General features: G+C 40.2%; 1 protein-coding gene across 3 annotated transcripts; it reads right to left on the bottom strand.

Moving 5' to 3' along the window:
• Window positions 1-957: 957 nt before the first annotated feature.
• btaf1 (BTAF1 RNA polymerase II, B-TFIID transcription factor-associated) lies at window positions 958-21,283 on the bottom strand. 3 transcript variants are annotated; one of them, XM_079248376.1, is made up of 38 exons: window positions 20,980-21,283; window positions 20,058-20,181; window positions 19,671-19,785; window positions 18,660-18,803; window positions 17,554-17,753; window positions 15,881-16,014; window positions 15,651-15,780; window positions 15,497-15,565; window positions 15,245-15,334; window positions 15,067-15,162; window positions 14,717-14,893; window positions 14,395-14,535; window positions 13,994-14,118; window positions 13,247-13,367; window positions 13,027-13,131; window positions 12,726-12,875; window positions 12,006-12,148; window positions 11,724-11,898; window positions 11,419-11,622; window positions 10,780-11,200; window positions 10,496-10,680; window positions 10,207-10,363; window positions 9,261-9,370; window positions 8,892-9,093; window positions 8,557-8,705; window positions 8,331-8,483; window positions 7,790-7,911; window positions 7,271-7,438; window positions 7,105-7,182; window positions 6,879-7,008; window positions 6,659-6,800; window positions 6,416-6,546; window positions 4,806-4,925; window positions 4,453-4,605; window positions 4,099-4,310; window positions 3,856-4,015; window positions 3,172-3,342; window positions 958-2,059 (listed from the first exon to the last, which is right to left on the bottom strand). In XM_079248376.1, the coding sequence occupies exons 1-38, from the start codon at window positions 20,991-20,993 to the stop codon at window positions 1,913-1,915; spliced, it is 5,568 nt and encodes a 1,855-aa protein (XP_079104502.1). In that variant the 5' UTR covers window positions 20,994-21,283; the 3' UTR covers window positions 958-1,912. The 3 variants fall into 3 exon arrangements, with proteins under 3 accessions (XP_079104502.1, XP_079104501.1, XP_079104503.1); XM_079248375.1 differs by having other exon boundaries at window positions 6,659-7,008; XM_079248377.1 differs by lacking the exons at window positions 17,554-17,753; window positions 18,660-18,803; window positions 19,671-19,785; window positions 20,058-20,181; window positions 20,980-21,283 and adding an exon at window positions 16,861-16,939 and having other exon boundaries at window positions 6,659-7,008.
• Window positions 21,284-23,298: the final 2,015 nt, after the last annotated feature.

Genomic DNA, 23,298 nt, shown 5'->3' with positions numbered 1-23,298 from the left:
CACTCAACACAGCCGTCTACCAGGAAGTTTTACATCACTTCCTGCTTCCCTCTGCTGACAAGCTTTATGGAGATTTCAGTTTCCAGCAGGACTTGTTACCTGTCTACACTGCCAAAGGTACCAAAAGCTGCTTTAATGACCATGGTGTTACCGTGCTTGATTGGCCAACAAACTGACCTGATCTGAACCCCGTAGAGAATCTGTGGGGTATTGTCAAGAGGAAGATGAGAGACACCAGACCCAACTATGTAGATGACCTGAAGGCTGCTATTAAATCAACCTGGGCTTTCATTACACCTGAGCAGTGCCACTCTCTGATCGCTTCCATTGCACTGATGCAGTAATTCATGCAAACAGAGGCCCAACCTAGTATTAAGTGCATGGAAATGAACACACATTTTTAGAAGCCTGATATTTCTGTTTAAAATATCCCCCCATTGATCTTATGTAATATTCTAATTTTCTGCGACACTGCATGTTGGGTTTTTATTATAAGCCAGTCATGAAAATTTCAAGAAAAGTCTGAAATGTTTCACTCTGTGTAATGAATCTATATATGCGTTTCACGTTTTGAAATAAGTTACAAAATATTGAACTTTTTCATATTCCAATTTTCTGAGATGTACCTGTATGCATGACATCTTTTTCCTTTCTCTGCAGTTTTTAAACGTCTTCCTCGGTTAAGCTTGTGATACTTTACAACTATTTGTCCTCTCTGCCTTAGAAATACACTTAAAAACTGAATAATTTAATAAGAGCATCTTTATATTGATTCACATGCAGGTCCACCATGATGTTGTACAACCACACCATCTACTGGCTAGAACACATAAAAGCCAAGTACTTCAAATGGTTGTAGAATTTATTATTCCACATTCATAAACAAAAAGCAGCAATTGCAGGGATATGTACAAGTTTATAATGCTTTTAAAATACTTGTAACAAGTTTCAGGTACCAGTTTCAGCTTGGCCCACCCAGTCTCCATACTCGACCATGCTTTTGTTTTTCCCAGGTCATTGTTAAACCACACATGCAGGAGGTGGATACATAGTATCGTCTGTCCACATGGCCTCTTGATGGTATTGGTTTTATATGAACGGATTCTCCCAGAGCTGCATGTGGAGAACAGGAGCCACCGTGTGGGGGCACCAACTGCTCCCAACTCAGCGGCGCGATAAAAAAGGTCAGTATAAGTGACAACATCCTACAGCTTCTTGTCGCTCTCACCCCAGTTTCCCTTTTGTCATACAAAAACATGTCCGTATCCATCAGTCAAAGGCGTGCTGACAGGTACGGCAGGGTACAGCAGTGCTTTTAAGACTCTGTGACGATGTGGGAGTAGAGGGCAAATGCAAGGAAGGTCCAACTGCATTACAGTGTTAGGAGTTAACACTGTACACACTGGTAATGTAATGTGCAAAGAAGGAGGTGGGCAGTAAAAGTAACACTTGCTGCTGTAACTATAAATGATTTCTAGATTTATGATACATGTGCTTGAAAAGGAAGAGCAATGTTGTTACACACTGCTGAAGCTGCTGCATACTAATTGAAGCTGATGTGAACCAACACTGGAGATGTTTGCCGCTTATTCTGATTGCCTCCCACGGATTTGGAAAGAGCATGTTGACAGGGACTTGCCCTCAACGTTGCATCATGGGAAATCTGACAAAGTTAAACGAAAAGGAGCTGGGCGATGTTTTCTACAACCTTTTCTACAGATCTATGAATTTCAAAGCAATAAAATATACAGAGATCTGATTTTGGCTGTGTTTGAGATATTGCTGTAGGACTTTTCCTTTCAACTGTCATCCTGTGGAAAAGCTGTCTCTTCGAGCTGCGACCAGGTCCTGCTTGGCCAGCAGATGGGATGACCACTGGATGTGGTGTAGGAAGAGGGTGTTTACAGCGCTACTACAGGGAGTGCATGAAGCTGTCCAGGTTGTACTCTGTGTCGTACTGCTGCTGGTCCCACAACTCTCCCAGGTTGTCCAGCACAGATTTCATGGAGGCCTTCCCTGAAGTTGATGACGACTGCTCGCCTTTGTCACTCTTATCATCCTGAAACAGAAAGAGGTTCAGCATGAGGTAGATATTCCACAGGAATTGCAGAACAACATGCATGAAGACAGATGGATGTTTGGGAATACGAACAGAAAGGATTTTCCTTCCAGTAAGCAAAGTAAAGATGTGCAGAATCCTGGGTTTGTATTTGGTCAAAGAAGATCAGACGGGCGTCCTCAACAGGAGCTCCATCTCTCATTCTCAGGATGGCAGGAAAAATGACCAACCTTTAGACTGGTCAAATTTCAGGATGCCTGTTATGCATTATCATTATTATTATCATCATTACTATTTAATTGGATTATTAAACAATTAGGGGTGGGAAAAATCTAATAGAAAAATAAAAAATTAGGATTTTTTCCTTCACAATTTTAAAATTGATTTTTTTGTTTTAAAAAAAATCATTTTTTCCCCCCAAATAAATAAAATAATAATCCTTTATGAAAATTTTTGTCATTTTATTTTATTTATTTAATCTTTTACTTGGTTTTTGGGCAATATCGCAGTAGAATGATGGTCTAGCTGCTGTGTTGTTTTTTCCTAATTGAAATTAAGAAAAATGATGAGCTCGAAAGAAAAAAAAAAAGTTTTATACATTTTTTTGGTTTTTAATCTACACAAATCTGCAATATAGAAGAATTGTGAGAATCACAATTTAAATTGAATCGGCACTTGAGAAATCCGAATCAAAATCGGGACAAAATCATATCGTCACAGCTCAATAAACAATTATCAGAATGTTTGGGGCTTTCAGTCATTAAATATTTAAAATCACACCAGTGTCTTCAATATAATAAATCTCAGAACCATTCTCCATTACTAAATGTGAGGATAAAAGAGGATCTTTATCATGTTTTTAATATTTCTGCACCTGTAGTTACAGAATAAGGTGCTTCGCTAACTTGCAATGTTTACATAAATTTGCAAATCTCAATAAAACATCCTTATTTTTACTGCGTATGATCCAGAATGCAGGGATAATCATACCATGGGCCTTTAAATCAAGATCCCATGTAACTGATACAGAGAAATCACCTTTGATCCGTTTAATCTCCAATAGAGATCAGTTTTCCTCTCATTATTTCCCCATCCAAACATGGACGTCTCACCTTGTCAAGAGAGAAGAGGTTGAGGAGCTGGTCTGTGCCCATGCTCTGCAGGCTGGTGTTCTCCTGGTTGATGACCGTGTTGGCGATGCTCATCTTGAACTTCTGCAGCCCCATTATCTTCTCCTCCAGTGTCCCTCGCGTGATCAGCCTGTACACGTTCACCACCCGTTTCTGAGAAAAGCAAAGACAAAAGTTGACGGAACATAAAAATGCCTTTCTGAGAATCTGATTTGACTGTTTATGTTGCATTATTAGCCAAAAAAAAGCTAAAAATCACACGATCCAAGGCTGGTCTAAGGTTATAGTCGAAGCATGAATTAGTCAGGTCGTAGTGGGAACACTACAGAACATACAGGAAAAATGTAAATGGACTTGTGCTTCTATAGCGCTTTTCTAGTCATACAGACCACTCAAAGCGCTTTACACTACTTGTCACATTCACCCATTCGCACACACACTCACTCAACACACTCATACCCCGATAGGCACATCGGGGGGCAGCTTGGGGTTCAGTGTCTTGCCCTAGGACACTTCGGCATTTCAGGGGAAGCCTGGAATCGATCCCCCAACTTACCAGTTGAAGGACAACTGCTCTTCCTCCTGAGCTACAGCCGCCCCAAAAATGTAGTTTTTAGCTACAAGTTAAGATTTAATGGATCAGCAAAGGATTCCCAACAGCAGTACCTGTCCTATCCTATGAGCGCGATCCATGGCCTGCAGGTCTCTCATCGGGTTCCAGTCATGTTCCACAAACACCACAGTATCTGCGCCTGTGAGGTTCAAACCCAGACCGCCTACATGGGTGGTCAGCAGCAGCACATCGATGGAGGGATCGTTGTTAAACCTGAAGCGAAAGCAGCACTCAGCAGAGCCATCAATGGATCGATGCCAAATGCTTAGAGGAAATGTGAAGGTCAGTCTGCTCACCTGGAGACTATAGAGTGGCGCAGGCCGGCTTGCACGCTGCCGTCCAACCTCAGATACGTTACCGTCGGCAGTTTGGGTTTTAGCAAGTCGTGCTCAACGATATCCAGCATACTCTTCAGCTGGCAGAAAATAAGCACCCGATGTTGGGCTACGACAGCCTCGGTGCCCCCCTCTGAACCCCCACCACCTCCAAGACCACAATCCAGCAGCAGCTGAAGAGCACAGAACAGAAAAAAGCAAAATGGTCACTTTTCTACAAAGACATTCAAAATCAGGCTGACATTAAAAAAGAAAAAGAAAAAAAAAAAAAAGAAAAAAAGGGGGAATGACTAAGCCGATTTTCTGCTACGTTACCTGCTTGAGAGCGGAGAGCTTCGGAGCGTGCTGAATGTCACGCAAGCTGGAGTTTTGCCCTGCCAGTTGCTCTGTGATGCGTTTGTACTCTGGATGCTGGGGGGTCAGCACCAAGCTCGGGTGGTTACACAGCTTACGCAGATACTGCAGCGCCTGAAAAGGTGTCCATACAAAGGTGGTGAGGTCGTTAAAAACATCTTTACGGAGGAAGGAATTTAACAAACGCATTTATTACACCTGAAGGTTGCACATAGTGGGACTTTGTGAGCAACACTGAAAGTAAACAAATGCTGCTCCAATGGAAACCTCTAATGGGGGTCATTTACTAGAGCAAGCTAAACAAACACATGTACCTGGAAGACATGGCCTGTGGCCTTCAGTTTGGGCTTTTCTTCTTCCTCAGAGGCCACTGAGATGCTGTCCTCCACACTGGCCTTGGCTCTTGACTTAGCAAAGTCTTCGTACAGCTGAACCTGCGAGTGGTGCAGAAACAGACAAGTTCATTCATAAAAAGAAAGCAATTAACCTGAAGCATCTATAAGAAACGTCATCTGATGCAAAAACCTTTAGAATGATCTACTGGCAAAAATGCATTACAATATTCAGCTGTGTCTAAAAGCATCAACACATGGAAATGATGTTTGACAAGAAGAAAGTATTTAGATCAGCGTTCCTCATTGCATGCGGCTCACTGACTCTTGACCTGCGGCTCGTCAAGCAGCCACTGGCTTTCTGAAAATGCTATCTAAACAAGTCATAATGATCCTCAATGGTGCAGTTCTCTCCACAAACAAGAGCTGCAGGCTGCTTGCAGAAACTTTGCTGTCCTACCGGCCCTAACTGATGCTGTCAGAGTTGCCAGTTTTGGCTGATTTCAGCTGCACCGAACTCCGCCAAAGAGCTGCTCCGTCAGAGCTCCGCATATATATTGAAACAGAAACACCCACATTACGGAGGCATTGTTGTATTTTCACCATATACTGTTGCATAAGAATGTCATTACTGTGTAATAGTAATTTAGGATAACGATTCCTTGCTAAAAAGCTGCATGTTACTGATTTGGCAATGTAGCAGGATACGTAGCGTGGGAACGTTTTTTTTTTGGGGGGTGGCGGCTCTCCTCTTGTCTTAGTATATTGAGCGTGGCTCTTGTTGAACAGTGAGGATCACTGCTTGAGATCATCAGTCTGTCATATCTCTACAGTATCTCAAGGGAAAAGCCAAACATGAAGGGTAAAACCAAAAAAGCCCACTGTAAACTAGAGCTGTAAAAGTGCTAATGATGAAAATTCCTTTTAGTGGCGTCATTTTTGGAAACGTGCGATTAACACGCACGGTCTGCAAAGTTTCAGGAAGTGATGAAGGAAGAAGGTTGTAAAGCAGAAATGGATGCAGAATAGGTGTTTTACATGGACAGTTTAGCTTTAGAGCTCTGAAAGATGGTCCGCTGGACAATTCCAACTCCTGTCAGAGTGAACTGACTTACTGTCTAACGTGTTTTAAATGTCACCAGCTGTGCTGATTCAGAGAGCTGCCTTCAGTTCTTCTCTAAAGACAGTTTGTTATAATCTTTGAACGGTGTGGTTTTTTTTTTTATTGCATGCTTTTTTATTTTAACCATTCTGCTTTATTTTTTACTGCTACAACGCAGTAAAAAATAAAGTTTTTGCTTCATGCAGTTTGCACAAACACTGCAGCTTTCATCAGGGATGTCCTCATGGTTCTACAAGCAGCAAGCTTTCAACAGCTGATTTACTGGTTATAATAGTTTCTAAACAAAAGGTCAGGTTATCAGAAGCATCAGTAAAAAAAGAGGAGTCATTAAATTCCAGTTTAGTACATTTAACAAGCAACTAAAGTGTTCTACAAGTTAATTAGTGCTTATAGAGTATTTAATTGATTAAAAACATTTATAAATATTAATCCAGAGTTGTTCTGCAGAGTCATTATGGGTCATAAGTACCTGTAGAGGGCTGAGGTTGCAGTAATAGTCCTGAATAATTTTAGGAGGAAGGTCCTGAAGTACGTCCTCCTTCATTCTCCTCAGGAGGAAGGGCAGCACCTGTCGGTGTAGGGCTTCCATCGCCAGCACACCTGACATAATATTGTAGGAAGGTCATATTGCTTTAATAAAACATCACCAAAAAGGAAAGTTTCCATTTTATGGGCCAGCAAGTTGGGACATTTGACCCGAGGCCAGACTAACCTGCCTCCTGTTCTCGTGAGGAGCTTTTGGCGTCGCGGCTGGCCAGGATTGGTTTACCGTAGCGAGCAGCGAACTGCCGCTCTGTGCCGAGGAAGCCCGGCATGAGGAAGTCAAACAACGACCAGAGCTCCAGGACATTGTTCTGAAGACAGACAGCAGCATTAACCACGTTCACAGAGCGAACACGCCTCTGCATGTTTGCAGATCTCAGGCGCCTCACCTGGATGGGGGTTCCAGTTAAGATGATTCGGAAATTAGCAGCTAACTGTTTAATCGCTTTGGACAATTTGGTTTTCCCATTTTTGATGACATGCCCTTCGTCGAGGATACAGTAATTAAATTTGATATTTCTGAAATTTGTAAGAGAAGTAGTAAAAGAGGGTGATGTGAAAATGGGATTTCTACATCAGAAACATGAAGGAAACCGATCAGGGAGGATTACTCACTTAAAAAAGTCAATGTCATTTCGTACAACATCATAAGAAGCTACTATAAGATTGTGTTTTTTCACGTGGTGTTGCAACCTGGCAGAGAAAAAACAAGTCAGAAGTTAATTAAAAAAAGAAAATGAAGAAATATTTTTCCCTTCCCAACAAAGTGACTCATCCTCACCGCATCCGTTCAGTAGGAGGTCCAGTGTAGTGCAGCGGGTTGAGGTACTCTTTGGCACAGAACTTTCCCACTTCATCTACCCAGTGGCCAGTTAGTGTGGGTGGACACACCACCAGTGAAGGCAGGGGGCTGCAGTCTGCATGCTTCGTCTTGGCGTATTCCTGTACCCTGAATAAAACAAAATAAGCCTCAAACTCGGGAAAATTATGTGTAATAATCCCAAATGAACAGCAAATGAATATTTTCTTACTATAAATCTGGTGTTACAGACATTCAGTACATTTTCAAGTCCTCTCTGAAGATTTTGTAGTTTTTTTTTTTGTTTTTTTTTTAAATGATAAACATTGATATCTGTGTGAACTTGATAGAAAAACATAAACAGTCTTATACATTTTGAGTAAAGAGAAAAATCCAGAACAAGGCACTACATTGGGTCAGGTTAAGTCAGAGTGAGGGCACGGTCGAGTTGAAAGTGAAACGTATTCAAACGGCATTAAAAGCACTGCTGGGACTTGGTACCTGAGGTAGTGATCTCCTGCCAGAATGCAGATGGACTGCAGCGTCTTACCGAGACCCATGTCGTCACACAGGATCCCATGCAGCTTATATTTGTTGAGGAATGACAACCAGTTCACTCCGTCCTGCAAAAACCAGACAAGACAGTTTCATGCGATAACTATGCATGGATTATTTATAATTAATGAAGAACTGTATATAATCTAAAAAGCCAAGTTGTTAGGAAAACACCACCCAAGCTCCAATCGCTCTAGGGTCTGGTAAAAAGAGTTGGGTGTCTGGTTACTGCAGAGCTGCCAACAAACAGGATCTCTCAGAAGAAAGGATGCTTTCACCACATCCCCATGCGACTGATTTTAATTTGAAGTATCGACAGAATGACTGTCAACATCTCAGTTTTATGGCTTTTTATGTGTAGATTGGAAAGTTTCACTTTCCTGAATCAATCAGAAATATAAAGTCATAAATGCTGATTAAACGTGCAGATAAACGTTAGATGTGGTGGTCATCCTTCAAACCTGAAAACAATGACACACACACACACCTGCTGGTACTTCCTGAGCTCTGCTTTAATCGGTACAGGGATCTTATAGTTCTCCAGCTTTCTGCCATCCAGCAGCTGCTCCAGGAAGTTGCGCTCTCTGGCTTTCTGGCGGATCAGGTCGGCAGACATCATGGGAGGGTCCGGTATCCCCGCCTGTTGAAAGCAAAATAAAACATATAAAATGCAGCTTAATACTGATATATTACTGCTGTCTGTGTTTTTGTACCTCTAGTGGTAGCAGGCGGATGAGTGTAGCAAAGCACTGAGTGGCCATGAAACGAATGCTATCACTGGGATCGCTCATTCTCCCCAGCACTGGAACCACCAGCAGCACAATGTAGGGAACAATGTCCACATCCAGCTGCTCCATGACACCTGCAGGGATGTTGGTCAAGGGCAATAATCCGCCCAAATAGCAGCAGCCATGAAAGCACTCTCACTATTAATCCCAAACATTGAGCGTGTAGCACCGCCACGATTAAATCTGAGCTGTTTTTCCAAAATGAACTCATTAAAAAAAAAGTCCAAGAATGAAAAGTGAAAAGGGTCACTGAAGGATACAGGCTAAAGCCTCGATGGCTCCCTCCTGTTTGGTGCAGTCATCAATAGCGGCTAACCAGGGGAGAACACACTCAAGGAAACTGTTCATGGTCTCCAGCGTGGCTATCTTACTGAGCACGCCCACACAGCGGGCTGCCATGTGTCGCACTGCTGTGTATGGATGCTGCAGGCAGGTGAACAGAGGAAGCAGGTGCTCCAGTAGCTACGAAAAAACACAACAAACCGGCTCCATTATTTTTGTTCTGTCTAAAATTTGATTAAAAAAAGAAAAAAGAAAAAAAAAAGAAAAGAAAAAAAAAAAAACCTACATTGTTAAACTGTGATGTTACCAATTTTAAGAATTATAAGAGTTAATGAACGCAGTCTTACCAGAGGTCTGAGCTCAGCCGCCATTGCTCCAGCTATGACTTCTAATACTTGGAGAGAATTGACCAAGTCCTGTGCTGCAGCATCGCCCTTCTCCAGATGGGCCCGCCTGTCTAAAAACACAGCAGAGATGCACAATGATTCAGAGCACGGCCAAAAAACGAGCCCATGCAGGAATTTGTGATGTTGGAATTGCAACTTTCAGGGCAAATTCAGCCATTTCTCATGAATCATGCACATTACTGTGATTTTATTCAATCGCCAACTTTAATGCAACTTTGCTGCGCTCCTCCGTGTTACCAGATATACATTCAGCATTCAACTTTAATCGTGTCTGATTATAAAGATGAAGCCATGTGAGAGAGGATTAGTTGCATCTGCCATGTAAAAATCCCTGCCAAGGACAGAGCACGACATTTTCTGTGTTCTATATGAAAGGTGGAGGTAAACACATGCAACCATGTGATGGAAGACAGACTGACAGCAGCTTTTCTATTGCAATCAAGGAAAAACATTTTGTGTCTGAAACTAGTAAACAAATCAGACAAATTGCCAATATGGAGTCTATAACATCCATCCATGCTGCAAAGAAAAGAATCAAAACAGTTTGATTTTACACACCTAGAAAAATGTTGGCATAACAAAATAAAGTTTTAATCACTGATTAATTTGCAAGACAAACAAACAAAAAAAACTAAACAAAAAAAAACCTTGAAATGTTTTTTTTACAACTTGTCACAAAGTAATGGTAAAAATCAGGGCATCTTAGTTTGCAGCAGGTCCAAAACATCCTGAAGGAACTGTATAAAACTCAGAGGACTGCATGATTAAAACTTAAAGTGACCTCAAGTAATTTACACATAAATGAAGCAGCGCGATGAAACCTACATGTGATTTAAATGCTTACAATTAGTTGCCAAATATCAAAATCTAATTGATGCAAACATACCAATGCTCTGATTTTCCATCACTATAGTCTTCAGTGGTCCCACTGTATTTTCCCAGAGGTACGGTAGAGACTTGGTAAGGTCTGCGCCAAAGTGCCTGGCAATGGTTGTCAGGGAAAAATCGGCCCCTCGTCTTTGAATAAGAAAAGGCTTCTTGCTCTGCGGAAGGAAAGAAATCATTAAAAAAAAAAAAAAAAAAAAAAAAAAAAAAAAAAAAAAGTACACACACACACACACACAAAGCATAATGTCGATACGAGCTACATGATTGGTTGTGAACTTTATCTGTACCTCATCGCTATCTGTGCCAAAAGTGCTTCCAGGAGGAAGCTCTGTTGTCGGGGTCTTTGGGGCTTTTGGGGCAGGACCCCTCTTGCTGGTGATGGCAAATGCTGCCCTCTGGTGGCGATACAGGGTGATTATGCCCCTGTTTTTGCTGACCATGTGATGCATGCCATCTTTCTCCAGTCCACCTCCTAACAGCACGAAACACGTTCTTGGTTTTAAAAAGAGTCTTAATTTATGATCCTAAGCAAAACAGTGGTCAATCTTTTCTAAAAACATCAACGACATACCTCTGACATCTTCCTGTGCAGGGGGTACAGGGCAAGCAGATGAGGGTGTGACAGCAGAGTCCACGCAGGCTGAGGCACACAGGTTTTTGATGATCTTGGGGTTAGGGCAAGGCGAGCGGCAGGAACACTGCTGCAACAGCTTGGCTATAAACGAGGCAGCGTAACCCTGGATCAGGGTGTTTTCCTCCTTTTTGATGACCTCCATCAGAGGCCTGACGAGCGGGTTGAGTTTGTCAGGAAGTACTTGCAGGTTGATGACTGCACAGGCCGTGAACATGTGGACGCGCAGGTGCAGCTGTTGCCACTCTGTGCTGGTCTCCATCACTGTAGCTTGGGCTTGCTGCCGCTTGCTTTCCAGTGCCAGCCACTGCTTCGACTTCACATTTAGAACTGCTGTAGACTCTGTAAAGATGGTGGTCACCTAGGAAAGAAGCAGGGTGTAATGGGTATGACTTTGACTTCAATATTCAATATTCATTAACCTTTAAAAGTGACAATTAACTATGTTGAATTAAAATCTTTTTAATAATCTAAGAAATGAACGGAAAAAAAAAAATCACAATTAACATCTATAAAGTGGGCAGTTAGGTGAGATAAAGAAGGCAGGTGTAATGTCCATGGTATAAATGATAGATTTACCAGATCGTTGGCTTGATCAATAGTTAAAACGCTACAATTGAGGCGGTCTTGAAGGTCTACATGTGCATCAGCTAGGAGTGCAATGAGCTGCTTGCACTCATTCTGCATGCGTGTGAAGGGGATGGCTATCTCATCATAGTACAACTGCTCCATGAGAATGGCCAGTAGACGAGGCTGAACCATCGATGACACCATCTCACAATCCTGGGAATAATTAAAAGAACATTTAACCTCCAAATGCAGCAACATTTGATGCTCATAAAACCTCCAGTTTCTTCCACTTTGAAACTTTGGCTAAACTTCACCTTCTGCAGCGCAGCCCACTCACACAGCACCAGCGCCACTGCGATGCGCTGCAAGGCAGACTTGGAGTTGAGGTGGAAGAGCAACAGCTGGCCCAAAGATTCGGCTGGTCGGATTTCCTGAGATGCTGCGTTGAGTTGAGGGTCACAGATACACTGACACAGAGCCCCCAGCAACCTGGATTAGAGAGATTTATGTCACTGTATAACAAAGAACTTTCTTTTCTTTTTTTTTCTTTTTTTTAAAGAGAAAACTAGATGCTGAAAAATAAAAATAAAACTTACTTTGCAGCCATGAGTCGGGCACGGACCACAACATAGTCCCTTGTCACTGGATCGTCCGTCACCGTCTCTGCACCAGCTATGTACTCCTGAACCGTTTCTTTCACCTGATTGTTCCCTTGGCGTGCCTTTGTACCAGCCTTATCCTGCAGCATTAACAAAAATGGCCCACTTTCACATTTATCAATAAAAAGTTCAAATTTGGTATTTTAGATTCTTCTTCAGGAGTAAAAGAAGTGTCAAAACTTTTAAAATGAAAATGATCATCTAATCTGCTTCTCATAATTTCGGAGTAAATTTGAACTGAGTTGCAGAGCAAAGCTGTTTCCATTGAACCGACACGCTGAGTTCACACTTCATTAAACAACACGGATAATAACTTATCTATCTGATGAATGTGATTCTAATCTGCATTTATGTTTCTTCTTCCCGACTACTCAGACTGCAAACACTCCACTTTAACTCAAGCATACAGATATTGATATCTGGTCGCCTTTGACAACCAAACAAAGATGCACTGATACAAGTCTTAATATTTATAATGACTAATACACAAAGTTGTTCCATTACCTCAAGTTTTTAAAACTAAAAATTTTCTGGAAAACAAACAAAAAAACCCATCAGTTGTTCTCAGGAGACCAGACTACCAAACAGTAATGGAAAGGATCATCAAAAAAGCTGTAACATCATTTTGGTTATTTTCTAGATAGTTAGGTGTCCAACCTTGGAGCGGGCCTTAACCTCCAGCAGCATGTTCAGGTCTATAGGAATGTGAGAAGCCTGCATCATGAGACAGAGCCAGGCACCCATCCAGGGACAGCTGGCGGCTACAACATACTGCTGGGGGGCCTGAAACAGCAGCTCCATCCACACCTGCAGTCATTAACAGAAGAGTCAAGGACACCAGATTTACCAGAAAAGCCAAAAGAAACAAGAAAAAATTTGTAGCATTGCATCATTTTATCCAATTCATCATGTCGTTTTACTCTGCAGATGGAGTTGCAGAGTGGGTCATAGAACAAACCTTCTGGATCAGTTCGAGAATTTCCTCATTACTCTCCAATATGCAGGACTGGAAGATGTGTCGCAGCATGTCTTGTAAAATTGGATTTATCCAGACGGCACAACTCTGAGGAGCAAAAACACAAACATGGCGACACATCAGTCAGAAGGTTTTCTTACATAGGAATGGTTTACATCTACCTTATTTTCCACAAATCCCAGTTTCTCTTTATAGATTTTACCTGGTCGGCTTTGGACAGCAGCGTATAAAGGGTTTCCAATGCTGCTTTTCTTACTGATGATATAGTGTGCCTCAAGAACGGCCAAACCCGAGGAACCAGAACAGTGAGGGACTGCTGCATGCTGGAGGGGAGGAAGACATATTGCCAAAAGATGTAGAAACAAAGAACCTTGGAATACCATCATTTATAATTTAAAAAAAAAAAACAAACAAAAAAAAAAACACCAACAAAAACAGCACTACTTCTCCTATTTATTATGATAGAACAATGTATAGTTAAAACTGAACAAAAAAAAAAAAACATTAACCAATAATTCATAACCGAGCTGGACCAGCTGTGGTTGGTGCTGCTCTACAAAATACCCAGTAAGTGTTAAAAGAGACTAGTTTTATTTTTCCCTCTTCAATAATCTTTTTTTCCCCCTTATGTCACAACCTTTAGACGCAAAGAATTTATGCTGCCTTTCCTGTTTTTTTTTACATTATAAGAATTTCAGTAAAAGTGTCATTTTTAGCTCTTCACATAGTAAAACATCCAGAGTTACATGCATAAACGGTTTCCTGTCACAAAATATAAAACAGTATCAGAGTCACAGAGTCCAACTGAGACCTTTGGGGATCTAACTGATGGCTACCTTGCATATAGGCTCCAATTTTTAACGTGAATTACATCCTGGCATCTCTCTCATGTCTTAAATAAAGAGAACAACTGAAAGCACTGTTCACTGGACGACCTTCAAAGACTGACCTGCTCTGTCGGACCTGTGGATAGGTTAGCAGCAGAGAAAGCAATGTCATAATGCTGTTGGTGGACGCAGTGAGGTCGTCCAGGTCCAGAAGGGCATCCCATAGTGTGTTTACTATGAAAGGAACCTGAGAGAAGAGGTTTTTTTTCCAAGTAAATGAAGACATCCAAACTGAAGACAGCATTAAACAACTTGGGTGAGAAACACAGACATCAACACAAGCTGGACTTTTCAGAGGCAAAAATTTGAAGAGAAATTGGAAAGATGAACTGCATCAGACATGTTTTTATTGACTGGTTTGAATCGGATAAACTGCTCTGTGTTGTGTCACCAGAAGGCCGGGGTGTAAGGTACATTGCTCGTGGTTGTAATCCAATAAAAGAAAAAGCAGTAACTTCCTGACCTTGAAGGGAAGAAGCTGCACCAAGCCCTCCACCACAGGGATTAGAGCGGAGGCTGCCACCGCCCTGACGTCATCATCTAGGTCCTGTAAGCCTTCGGTGATGGCAGGAAGCACCCGGGGCAGTAAAACTGCAATCAAGTCCTGAGACATAAAAGCCCAAACAGATCAGAGTCTGAAAAGATAAAAAACTTTACAAGTAGTCTCTTTGCAACCTGTTAAAATAATAAACATGTCCTTCAGCTACAATGTCTGCTCTGCACATTTAGTCGATTTTAGGATACTGATGTTTATTGTCATCAGAGCAATGAGAAACAGGTGGTACCTGGCGGACAGCCAGTGCGTACTTGATCCCCAGCAGGCCTCCATGGCGGACTTCCCACTGGTCCTCCTTCAGCAGCTTCAGCAGGACGTCGACTGTCATGGAAACACCAGTATTATTCATGTGGCGGAGGGCCACACCAAGGGTCTGGGCACATGTCTCCCTGACAGGAGCCACCACCTGCCAAAACAGGCACAGATGGACGCAACAAACAAGATGACAGAGCTCAATGGTTTTAAACACGTCCTCATATACATTAAAGGAGTGTCAAAAGTAACAAACACATACAATCACATCTTTGTGGTTCTGTTAGAAGTTATGCAGATGATTTTTTTTTTTTTAATGAACTCTACCTCATCAGATACGAAATCTCCAAAGCGGTCCAAAGCAAAGACACAGAGGAGGCGAATGACCAGATCCTCGATCCACTCCTGATGTTGTCGCAACATCTAAGATATCAGGACGACTGCAATCATGTTTCATTCTCAACAAGAGGTTTCCAAGAAACCTGAATGTATAAGGACGACTAACCTGCTCGGCAGTACTTCCCATCAGTTTTCCCCCACCAGCACCGTGGGACTTGAGGATTTCTCTAAGACCTGTGCCTGCGCCGTGGCGAACCTAACCGGGGCAAATAAAAGCAATTTCTTTTAAGTTTACAGTAGAAAACTAAACTTATTTCCAAGGAGGATTATGTGGGTTTATTAACAATATAAGTAAATAAAAAATGTTTTGCTGCAACTCATATTAAGCATGTCAGTTTATTTATTATCTTGTTTTTACCTCCCATGATGGATTAAAGAGATCATTGCAGAGCTCTTCGCAGAAGCTTTCCAGAGGCCATTCATGTGTCTGAAAACAAAGAAACAAGGTGCTGCTCAAATGAAAGCAAATTAATAGATTAAGCTTGAAATCCATCTTTTTTTTTTTTTCTTACCTCCTCTAAAAGACTAGAATTATCTGGAACATTGTCAATTAAGACTTTATGTTCTGTTGCTGGTTGGTCAATTACTACATTGGTGGTTTTTCTTCGTTTTTCTTCAGGCTCTCCTTCAAAACTGTCATTGCTAAAAGTTGAGGAGAAAGAAGGGTGACTTATAACTCCCACAGTCAGGCTTGATAGAAGGCAACAAAGGCTGGCACATAGAAATGTATACATTCTCCTACCTCTTTTCATTTGGATCCAGATCTCTGGATCTTTGTTTTGCCACCAGCTTAGCCATCCTCTTCGCCTTATTCTTCTGACGACTGCTCATGCCTGGCCGGAACTCCGATTCAATCAACTCAGCAGCTTGAATGGTCTGAAAACAAAAACATAAAAAAGGGCAGCAATAAGTCATACACAAAGTCACGAAGATTAAATTCATACTCTATGATCTCCAAACTCAGCTTATACTGTTTTAACAAACTCTTAACCTCAATCTCCATTTTAATACACAGTGTTTTAGTCCAACTAAATTCTCTCTGCTATATTTGCTTACCTAAAGCACACACACTTGCAGTATACTTTACACACTGCATAAAAACAAGCTGCTAATATTAACAGAACTTGAATGTGCATTTCTTGATATAAGACACTTACGTAAGGCAAAAAAATAAAAAGTAATTCAAGGACAACTGTAGTCAAGTTTTCTGCACAGGAAAACTGGCACCAGGGCACATACAGCTCTTTATACAATGCTACAGTTTTATAATTTAGGTGGAACCTCTGGGACCCTTGTCAGCTGTCATGTTCTTTGTTTAATCTGTCAGTCACTGAGCCGACTGGTTAAACAGTCTGCCATAACATCCATCTGGTCAAGTTAACTCCCTAAATTTAAAGTATGCCTGTATTATAATCATTATGTTAATGTAAAGGTGCAAGGTTTGTTTCTGTGTGTCTGAAAAGCAGGAAGGCCAGCATGAGGGGTCTTTCTCACAACTTAACTGATTTCTTTGTGAAAAAGGCTTCTGCATTTTGTTACCACTACTTAAAAAAAAAAAAAAGAAAAAAAGAAAATCAATCAAAAACTAAATAAAATGGGTAAACAAGTGTTTGTCACATGTATTTTAAACATGTAAGCACCCCTTTCACTTATTATTGTATAACTTTCAAGCAAAAAATAAATAAAAGTTCTCTTTTACGAAACAAGAACACAAAAACAGACCTGTCACTGTCTACAGCAGGGGTGTTCAGCTCCGGTCCTCGAAGGCCACAATCCTGCAGGTTTTCCATGTGTCCCTGCTCCAACACACCTGAATCAAATTAATCAGTCATTGTGTAGAACTTCATTGGCTGTTGGATCCATTTAATGGAAGTCAGGTGTGCTGGAGCAGGGATACATGGAAAACCTGCAGGACAGCGGCCCTCAAGGACCAACTTTGGACACCCCTGGTCTACAGGAAACATTTAATATTAATTTTTTTCTCTCTTCATTTCGTCAACTCTACATCTACTCGAGGGCCATGATGCTGCAGGTTTCTGGTCTGTCCCTGAACGAACACTTGTGATACAAAATAAATGGTTCTTCTCAACAGCTTGTTGTCAAGCTCCCAAACATGTTGACTCATCAGCTGATTCAGATGTGCCGCATTAGAAAACATACAAGAACCTGCAGGACAGTGACTGACTTTGGACACTCCTGTGCTGCAGTATACGGCTTTACTTTATACAGATATTCCCCTGACACAAAAACACAAGACTTCTGTATAGACTGCCGTCGTGGATTAAAAAAACAAAGACCAGATGAGAAGCTTTTTCTGTAAAGATTCCTTTAACAATTCTGCAAACTACAAAGGTACCAAGTGCATATTCTATAGGTCTATTGAGTCAGATCAACAATATTAAAAATGAAACTCACTACGTGGTTGCGGGAGCTGCAGCCTGCTGTGACTCGGACTCCTTGACCTCTAAGCCCACTTTGTTGACAGGAATAATCCAAATCTTCATCATTGAACAACTCCTCTGTGTCCATTCCTATGGCAGCACCCATGTCCAGCCCCAGCTTCTTCTGAAGAAGCTTCCTCTGCCGGGCGAGACGCTCCTTCGGGTCCATCTCACCTAAACACAGTTGACAAGACGTAGGGAGGAAATGTGAGTTAGAAAGCATGGTAAAAAGGTTAAACTGTGTTGATGTGAGGAATGTCATGTATTTCTCAATAATGGTGAGTAATTCTGGAGTTAAATGCAGGTAAAAGGGGAAAAACGTGTGGAGGCCACAAAGAAATACAGGAACAGCACCATGAGTTACTCACAATGTCTCAGTAGAAGCTTTGACGAGGAGTGAGATCAGATTACAAAAAAGTAAAACCAGTTCAGCTAAATCTACAAAAAAAAGTAGTTTTCTGACGTCTAAGTAACTTCATTCAATAGGTGCTGTAACAATCCACTTTTGTCCCAATTGGAATTCCGATTTTTTGGTTGCTGATTTGATTTAAATTGCAAATGTTGCAATTCTTTGATATTGGTGATTTTTGCAGACTAAAAACAAAACATGTACAAAACTTTTTTTTGCTAGCCATTTTTCTTAATTCTGCTGCTATAATGCCCAAGAAGAAAAGTAAAAAGATCAATGAAAACAATAAAATGACAAATATTTTATAATAGATTACTTTTATTTATTTATTTAAAAAAAAAAAAAAAAAAAAAAAAAAAAATTATATATATATATATATATATATATATATATATATATATATATATATATATATATAATTTTTTTTTTTTAAACAAAAATCTTGATTTAAAAGTTAAAAATCTTTTTTTTTTTTTTATTCGATTCCCCACCCCTAACATTCAAACATATATATGACTGACTATACTAGCTTATGTGGATTCATCTGATTATACCAGTTAACAACACAAAACATAGATGATTTCAGAGAGATGGCCTTAAAACCAAATGTACAAAATTCAGTAATAATATTAAAAACATATGGTCTGTTTGTTAAAAGAGTGCATACACACCAGTTTTGTCATCCTGCAGCTCAAACTCCGCCCCAGCAGATCCCAGCAGAGAGGCTCCATGTTTGAGTAAGCGGGAGATGTCAAAGTGGTAGAAATTCAACCGATCGCAGGATGAGTCCTCTGGAGACAAATCATCACAAGACTCTGTGGGAAACAAAAAGTTTCATTACCATTTATTAACTGTGAATATGTCAGAACATCTCCAAATGAATTTCTTTCATGCAAACTAATGACTTTTCAAAATGCAGTGACAAATTACTTCCTACAGATGTGTGTCATCTGTAAGGACTAATTTTGTACGATATGCTGTAATTCTCCGCAACCATAGATGCTCATGTTGTTAGTTTGAAACAATAATTTAAGAAAAAATAAATAAAATAAATTTGTGATCAACTGTCAGCAACATAAAATTCAAGCTTTCAAATATTAAAGGGTGTATTTACATCAGGAGAGTCCAGAGTCTAGATGACTATCCCGCTAGACTCCGTCCAATTGGGGACTCTGTTTTGGGGGAGCACAACGTTGTTTCGGACTGAGACTGCATTAATGCTGCACTTCTCAAATGAATCAGATCTTTAAGAAAAATAAAATAAAATAAACGCGTTTCACTCTCCACTAGAGGCAAGAAAAAGTGAAGCTGCATCAGATTACAGTGATTGATCAGATTTCTCTCAGAACTTTGACCGAATTCTCCCATGTTTTCCTCATGAGCAAATTCTACCGTCCCAGACCGTCTATTATCCCACACGCCTGTAGGCGTGTTTAGGTCGACTGAATGTGCTTCTTTTATCCGAATCAGAATTGGTTTGCACATTCACATTACTCCAAATGAAGATGACTTTATGACCAAACAGACTAGGATTCAACTCAAAAATAATGTGAATGTGCTCTCTGTTTAACAGGATGTAACCTAACAACTACAACCTTAAGTTTAAAGGGTCACATATTCACAATAAACCAGCTGACAGGATTCACTGAATGAACTCATTGTAAATAATCCTTAAGACTCACCATCTTTAGGTCTGGGGGGTGGGATCCACTCGGGAATATTCTTTACAATTGCTTCCACTGCTTGGCCTGCGGCAATTCGAGTGTCCCAATTGGGACTCCTTAGATAGGTCAGGACCTGGTGTTTGAGCAAAATTATGTTTTGTTCAGCAAACAAAAAGGAAGGGAAAAATACAAATTCAGTAGAAAACTAAAGCAATCTGTGTATTTTCTTTTCTCTTATATTATAAGTGTTGAGACTCTCACTGACCAGTTTAGGAGAACTATATTAATACATTAAATTTGACATATAACTGAAGACACAGCAAAGTATGCCCAAGGTTGACATGGCTGAGCCCTTCTGGAGGCTTGTCAAAAAATGTTTAGACAAACAATATAAAAAATACAAACCTTTGCTAAAAGATTATTGAGTTCATGTGGGTGAAGTTTGACCACTTCTCCAAGCTGCTGGGCTGCTGCCTTCCTGGTTACTGGTGTTGTTCCAGTGTCAAGCAGAATAAATAAACGGTCAAGTCTAAAAAGAGGTTGCAAAAGCAAAAAAATAAAATAGGTCAAAAGAAGCAACTGTAAAACAATGAAGGGACTTTTTTGAAGATGGTTCCTCTTTGCCATTTCTGGAGCTAAAATGCAGAAATTTGATAATAATGTTGAGGGGCTCCATTTCATTTAATAACTTTAGCACCTTGTTTAAGAGCCTATTGATCCTGTTTTTTGACTTAGTTCAAAAACAGCCTACTAACAAAGTGGGAATCGGATTAGAGATGTACCGGGCTAAACCCAACGCACAAATACTTAAGACAAATCTGTAAACTCTGCTATGACTACTGGAACCACGTGGAATAAGCAATGTTAAAATAGACAAATGCTAACCAAAACAGCAACTGTTTACTTTAACAGTGGCGCTATCTCAGACATGCTGCAAACAATTGTAAAATTTAAGCACTTAGATTTCCAGTGTGTAAGCTTGGATTGTTTATACAAATGTTAACTCAAACAGATACCTTAACAACGGCGTTAGTTAACCTGTACCTAACAACACTGCATTGGTACAGAAGAGTAGGGGACCAAAATATGACAGCAGTCTAAAGAAGCATCTCACTTCTGCAGTGAACATTATTTCCTTTTGAATAATGGGTCCATCGTGTGCCTCAGTTAGTGATTATTTACCCCGTATCATAACAAAGTACCAGCTTACTGGTTCACGTTAGTCGGCCACGCTATTCACTGACAAAATTAAAGCTAGCAGGTATTAGCAAGTCAGAAAGCTAATTGTTAATAAAAGTCGGATGAGTCCTCAGCTAGCTCAGCTTACCTTGATACAGCCATGGTCGATTTCTATCTGTAATTCCAAGTCCCACATTCAACATGTAGTCATAAATTTACAGTTTCCCCCCCCTCTATATATATTTTAACGTTTCCAAAGCGACAATAAACAGCAGGCGAAGGCATTAGCTGGTTAGCGGCTAGCAGAGGCCCGGTCAGGCTGCGTGCTTCTGACCAACTGTACCGAAGACAGCGAGCTCACAACCAAGTCATGTCTTCAAAGTTGCCCCTGTGGCTTCCCCGGTATCGTCTCTGACAAGTATAGTGGAAACAACGTAAATCTAAACCTCGGTTTATCCTTCAGAACTCTTTGCGGATAAATATTTTAATCTAACAAGTATTAAAGACTTATTTTGTTGCACGCTGAGGGCGAGCAAGAAGACTGTTTTTATATGAGGAGCCATCTTGCATTTATTCCTTCCTCCGTGGCAGGTTGATGCTGATTGGGTACAAGCATTTTGGAGAGCCAATCAAAATGCGCGTTAAAAGAGGAAACGGATACAGAGAGAGAGAGAGAGAGAGAGAGCTCGTTATATTTTTCATAACCATGTCATTGTGGCTCTATATTGTTCTGCAATGAATAAAAATAATACAGAAGCAAATGGTAAAAACAATGAAAACTACATTTCTTAGTCCTCCTTCGGTACTGCGCCATTTATATTGTGTAAATAACTCAATGTCCAGGACACATATAAAAATAATTTAAAATGGTCTATTTACCCTTTGTCTCTCCTGATTTGATTATTTCTTCATGTATTTGTTGACACTTTTTTCTTTTTAAACTGGGTCCTGAACTGACCATGGTCCTGAAAAGAGTAGTCTCAGCTTCACAAAAGTCTTTCTTGGCCTTATAAGATAATATGTATGGTTTTCTCTGGAAATAATGTACTAAAACCATGGCAGAATTAGATAGATAAATAAATTCAGTGCAGCTGTCATTCAGTAAGGGTTAATCATGCTCAGTTTTTTAGGTAGCTGGGTGGTGAATTTAATAAGTTTTCATTAAACAATTTACACACATTTCACTGAATCGCTTGAACCCCTATCTTTGACACTTTCTGATTTATTAAGCTCTTGTTATCACATGCCTTTAAGAAAAAAAATGTTTGTGTCAGACATTCAAGGAGAATCAAAAGGGAAGTTTGAGCCACACTTTGTTTAAACAGCAGCTTTGCATTTGAGTTTCTCTCGTTTATATTTGGAAACAAACAAATAGGCTTTCTCTGTGACATTTCTCATAATCATAATATTTAAAAATTCCTCATAGCTGGTAACTTTTAAATGCATATATTTATCATTTTCCTTCAATGTGATGACATATGAACATCTGGTGTGATCTTTCTGTAATGTGTCAGACTTGAAGACTTGAATCAAACACTGCAAGTGCCCTTTTATTAGGAAGTACTTTCTTCATTTGCTTACATATAAACAAAATTATTCTTTACTTCAACAATTAGAAATGTCAGTTTCAGATCTGCAAGTTGTCCAAAATGACAGTAAAAGGCACACTTTTCTGGAGGAAAACACTATAAAAAAAAAAATAAAAAAAAAAGGCATTGCACATAAGTGCATGAGAAAGTGAATACAAAGGATATATCTTTGTCATGATAGTAGTCAGGTCATTCTGCCATCACTATATTGTAGGCGGCAACGCTGTACAGAAGTGTTGCACAGAAGTTTAAATGATTTTTAGTGCATTGACATAATGAACATCCTCTCTGTATTTAGAATTGTGGTTATGAAACATTGTTATGCAATGTCTAAAATAAGCTCACAGTAGTGCAATTTGGAGCATGTTCTTTCATTTAGATGACAGTAGGTGGTCTTAGTGTTTAGAAAGGATTAAATAGACCGTGACGGTCATTTTGACACTAGAATGATTAAACCATTGTTCCTTTTTAATATTGACAGAATTAATTATGTCACTTGGCTGATTTTATGATGATTTTTCTGCATATAAAAGAAGAAAATACTCCTGATCATTACACAAAACCTGTGAAGTAAATCATATTTTGAGCTGACTAAAAGAAGAGTATAAGCTTGTGTTATGGAGATGCAGCAGCGTCACTTGGATTTGCCACCCACAATCCTCCTCTCTGTAGCTTCTCTTTTTGTCTCAACTGGTGGAAGTGAGCAAAGCAGAAATCCGTTCAGCTGGTGTCTGTGCAGGAATTCATTTCGGAAATAGCAGCAAAATATATTTTACTTCAAATTTGAGCTGTTTCACTAATCAATGTTGTTTAGTTGGAGTGAAGATTTGAGAAACAGCTGCGGGGAAAGGAACAAAAATGCTTTAGAAACAGGCAAA

This window comes from Telmatherina bonti, assembly GCF_933228915.1.
Source record: "Telmatherina bonti genome assembly, chromosome: 11".
In the NCBI taxonomy this organism is placed as follows: domain Eukaryota; kingdom Metazoa; phylum Chordata; class Actinopteri; order Atheriniformes; family Telmatherinidae; genus Telmatherina; species Telmatherina bonti.
Note: the sequence above shows the minus strand (reverse complement) of the source record. Positions and strands in the feature narration are given on the sequence as shown.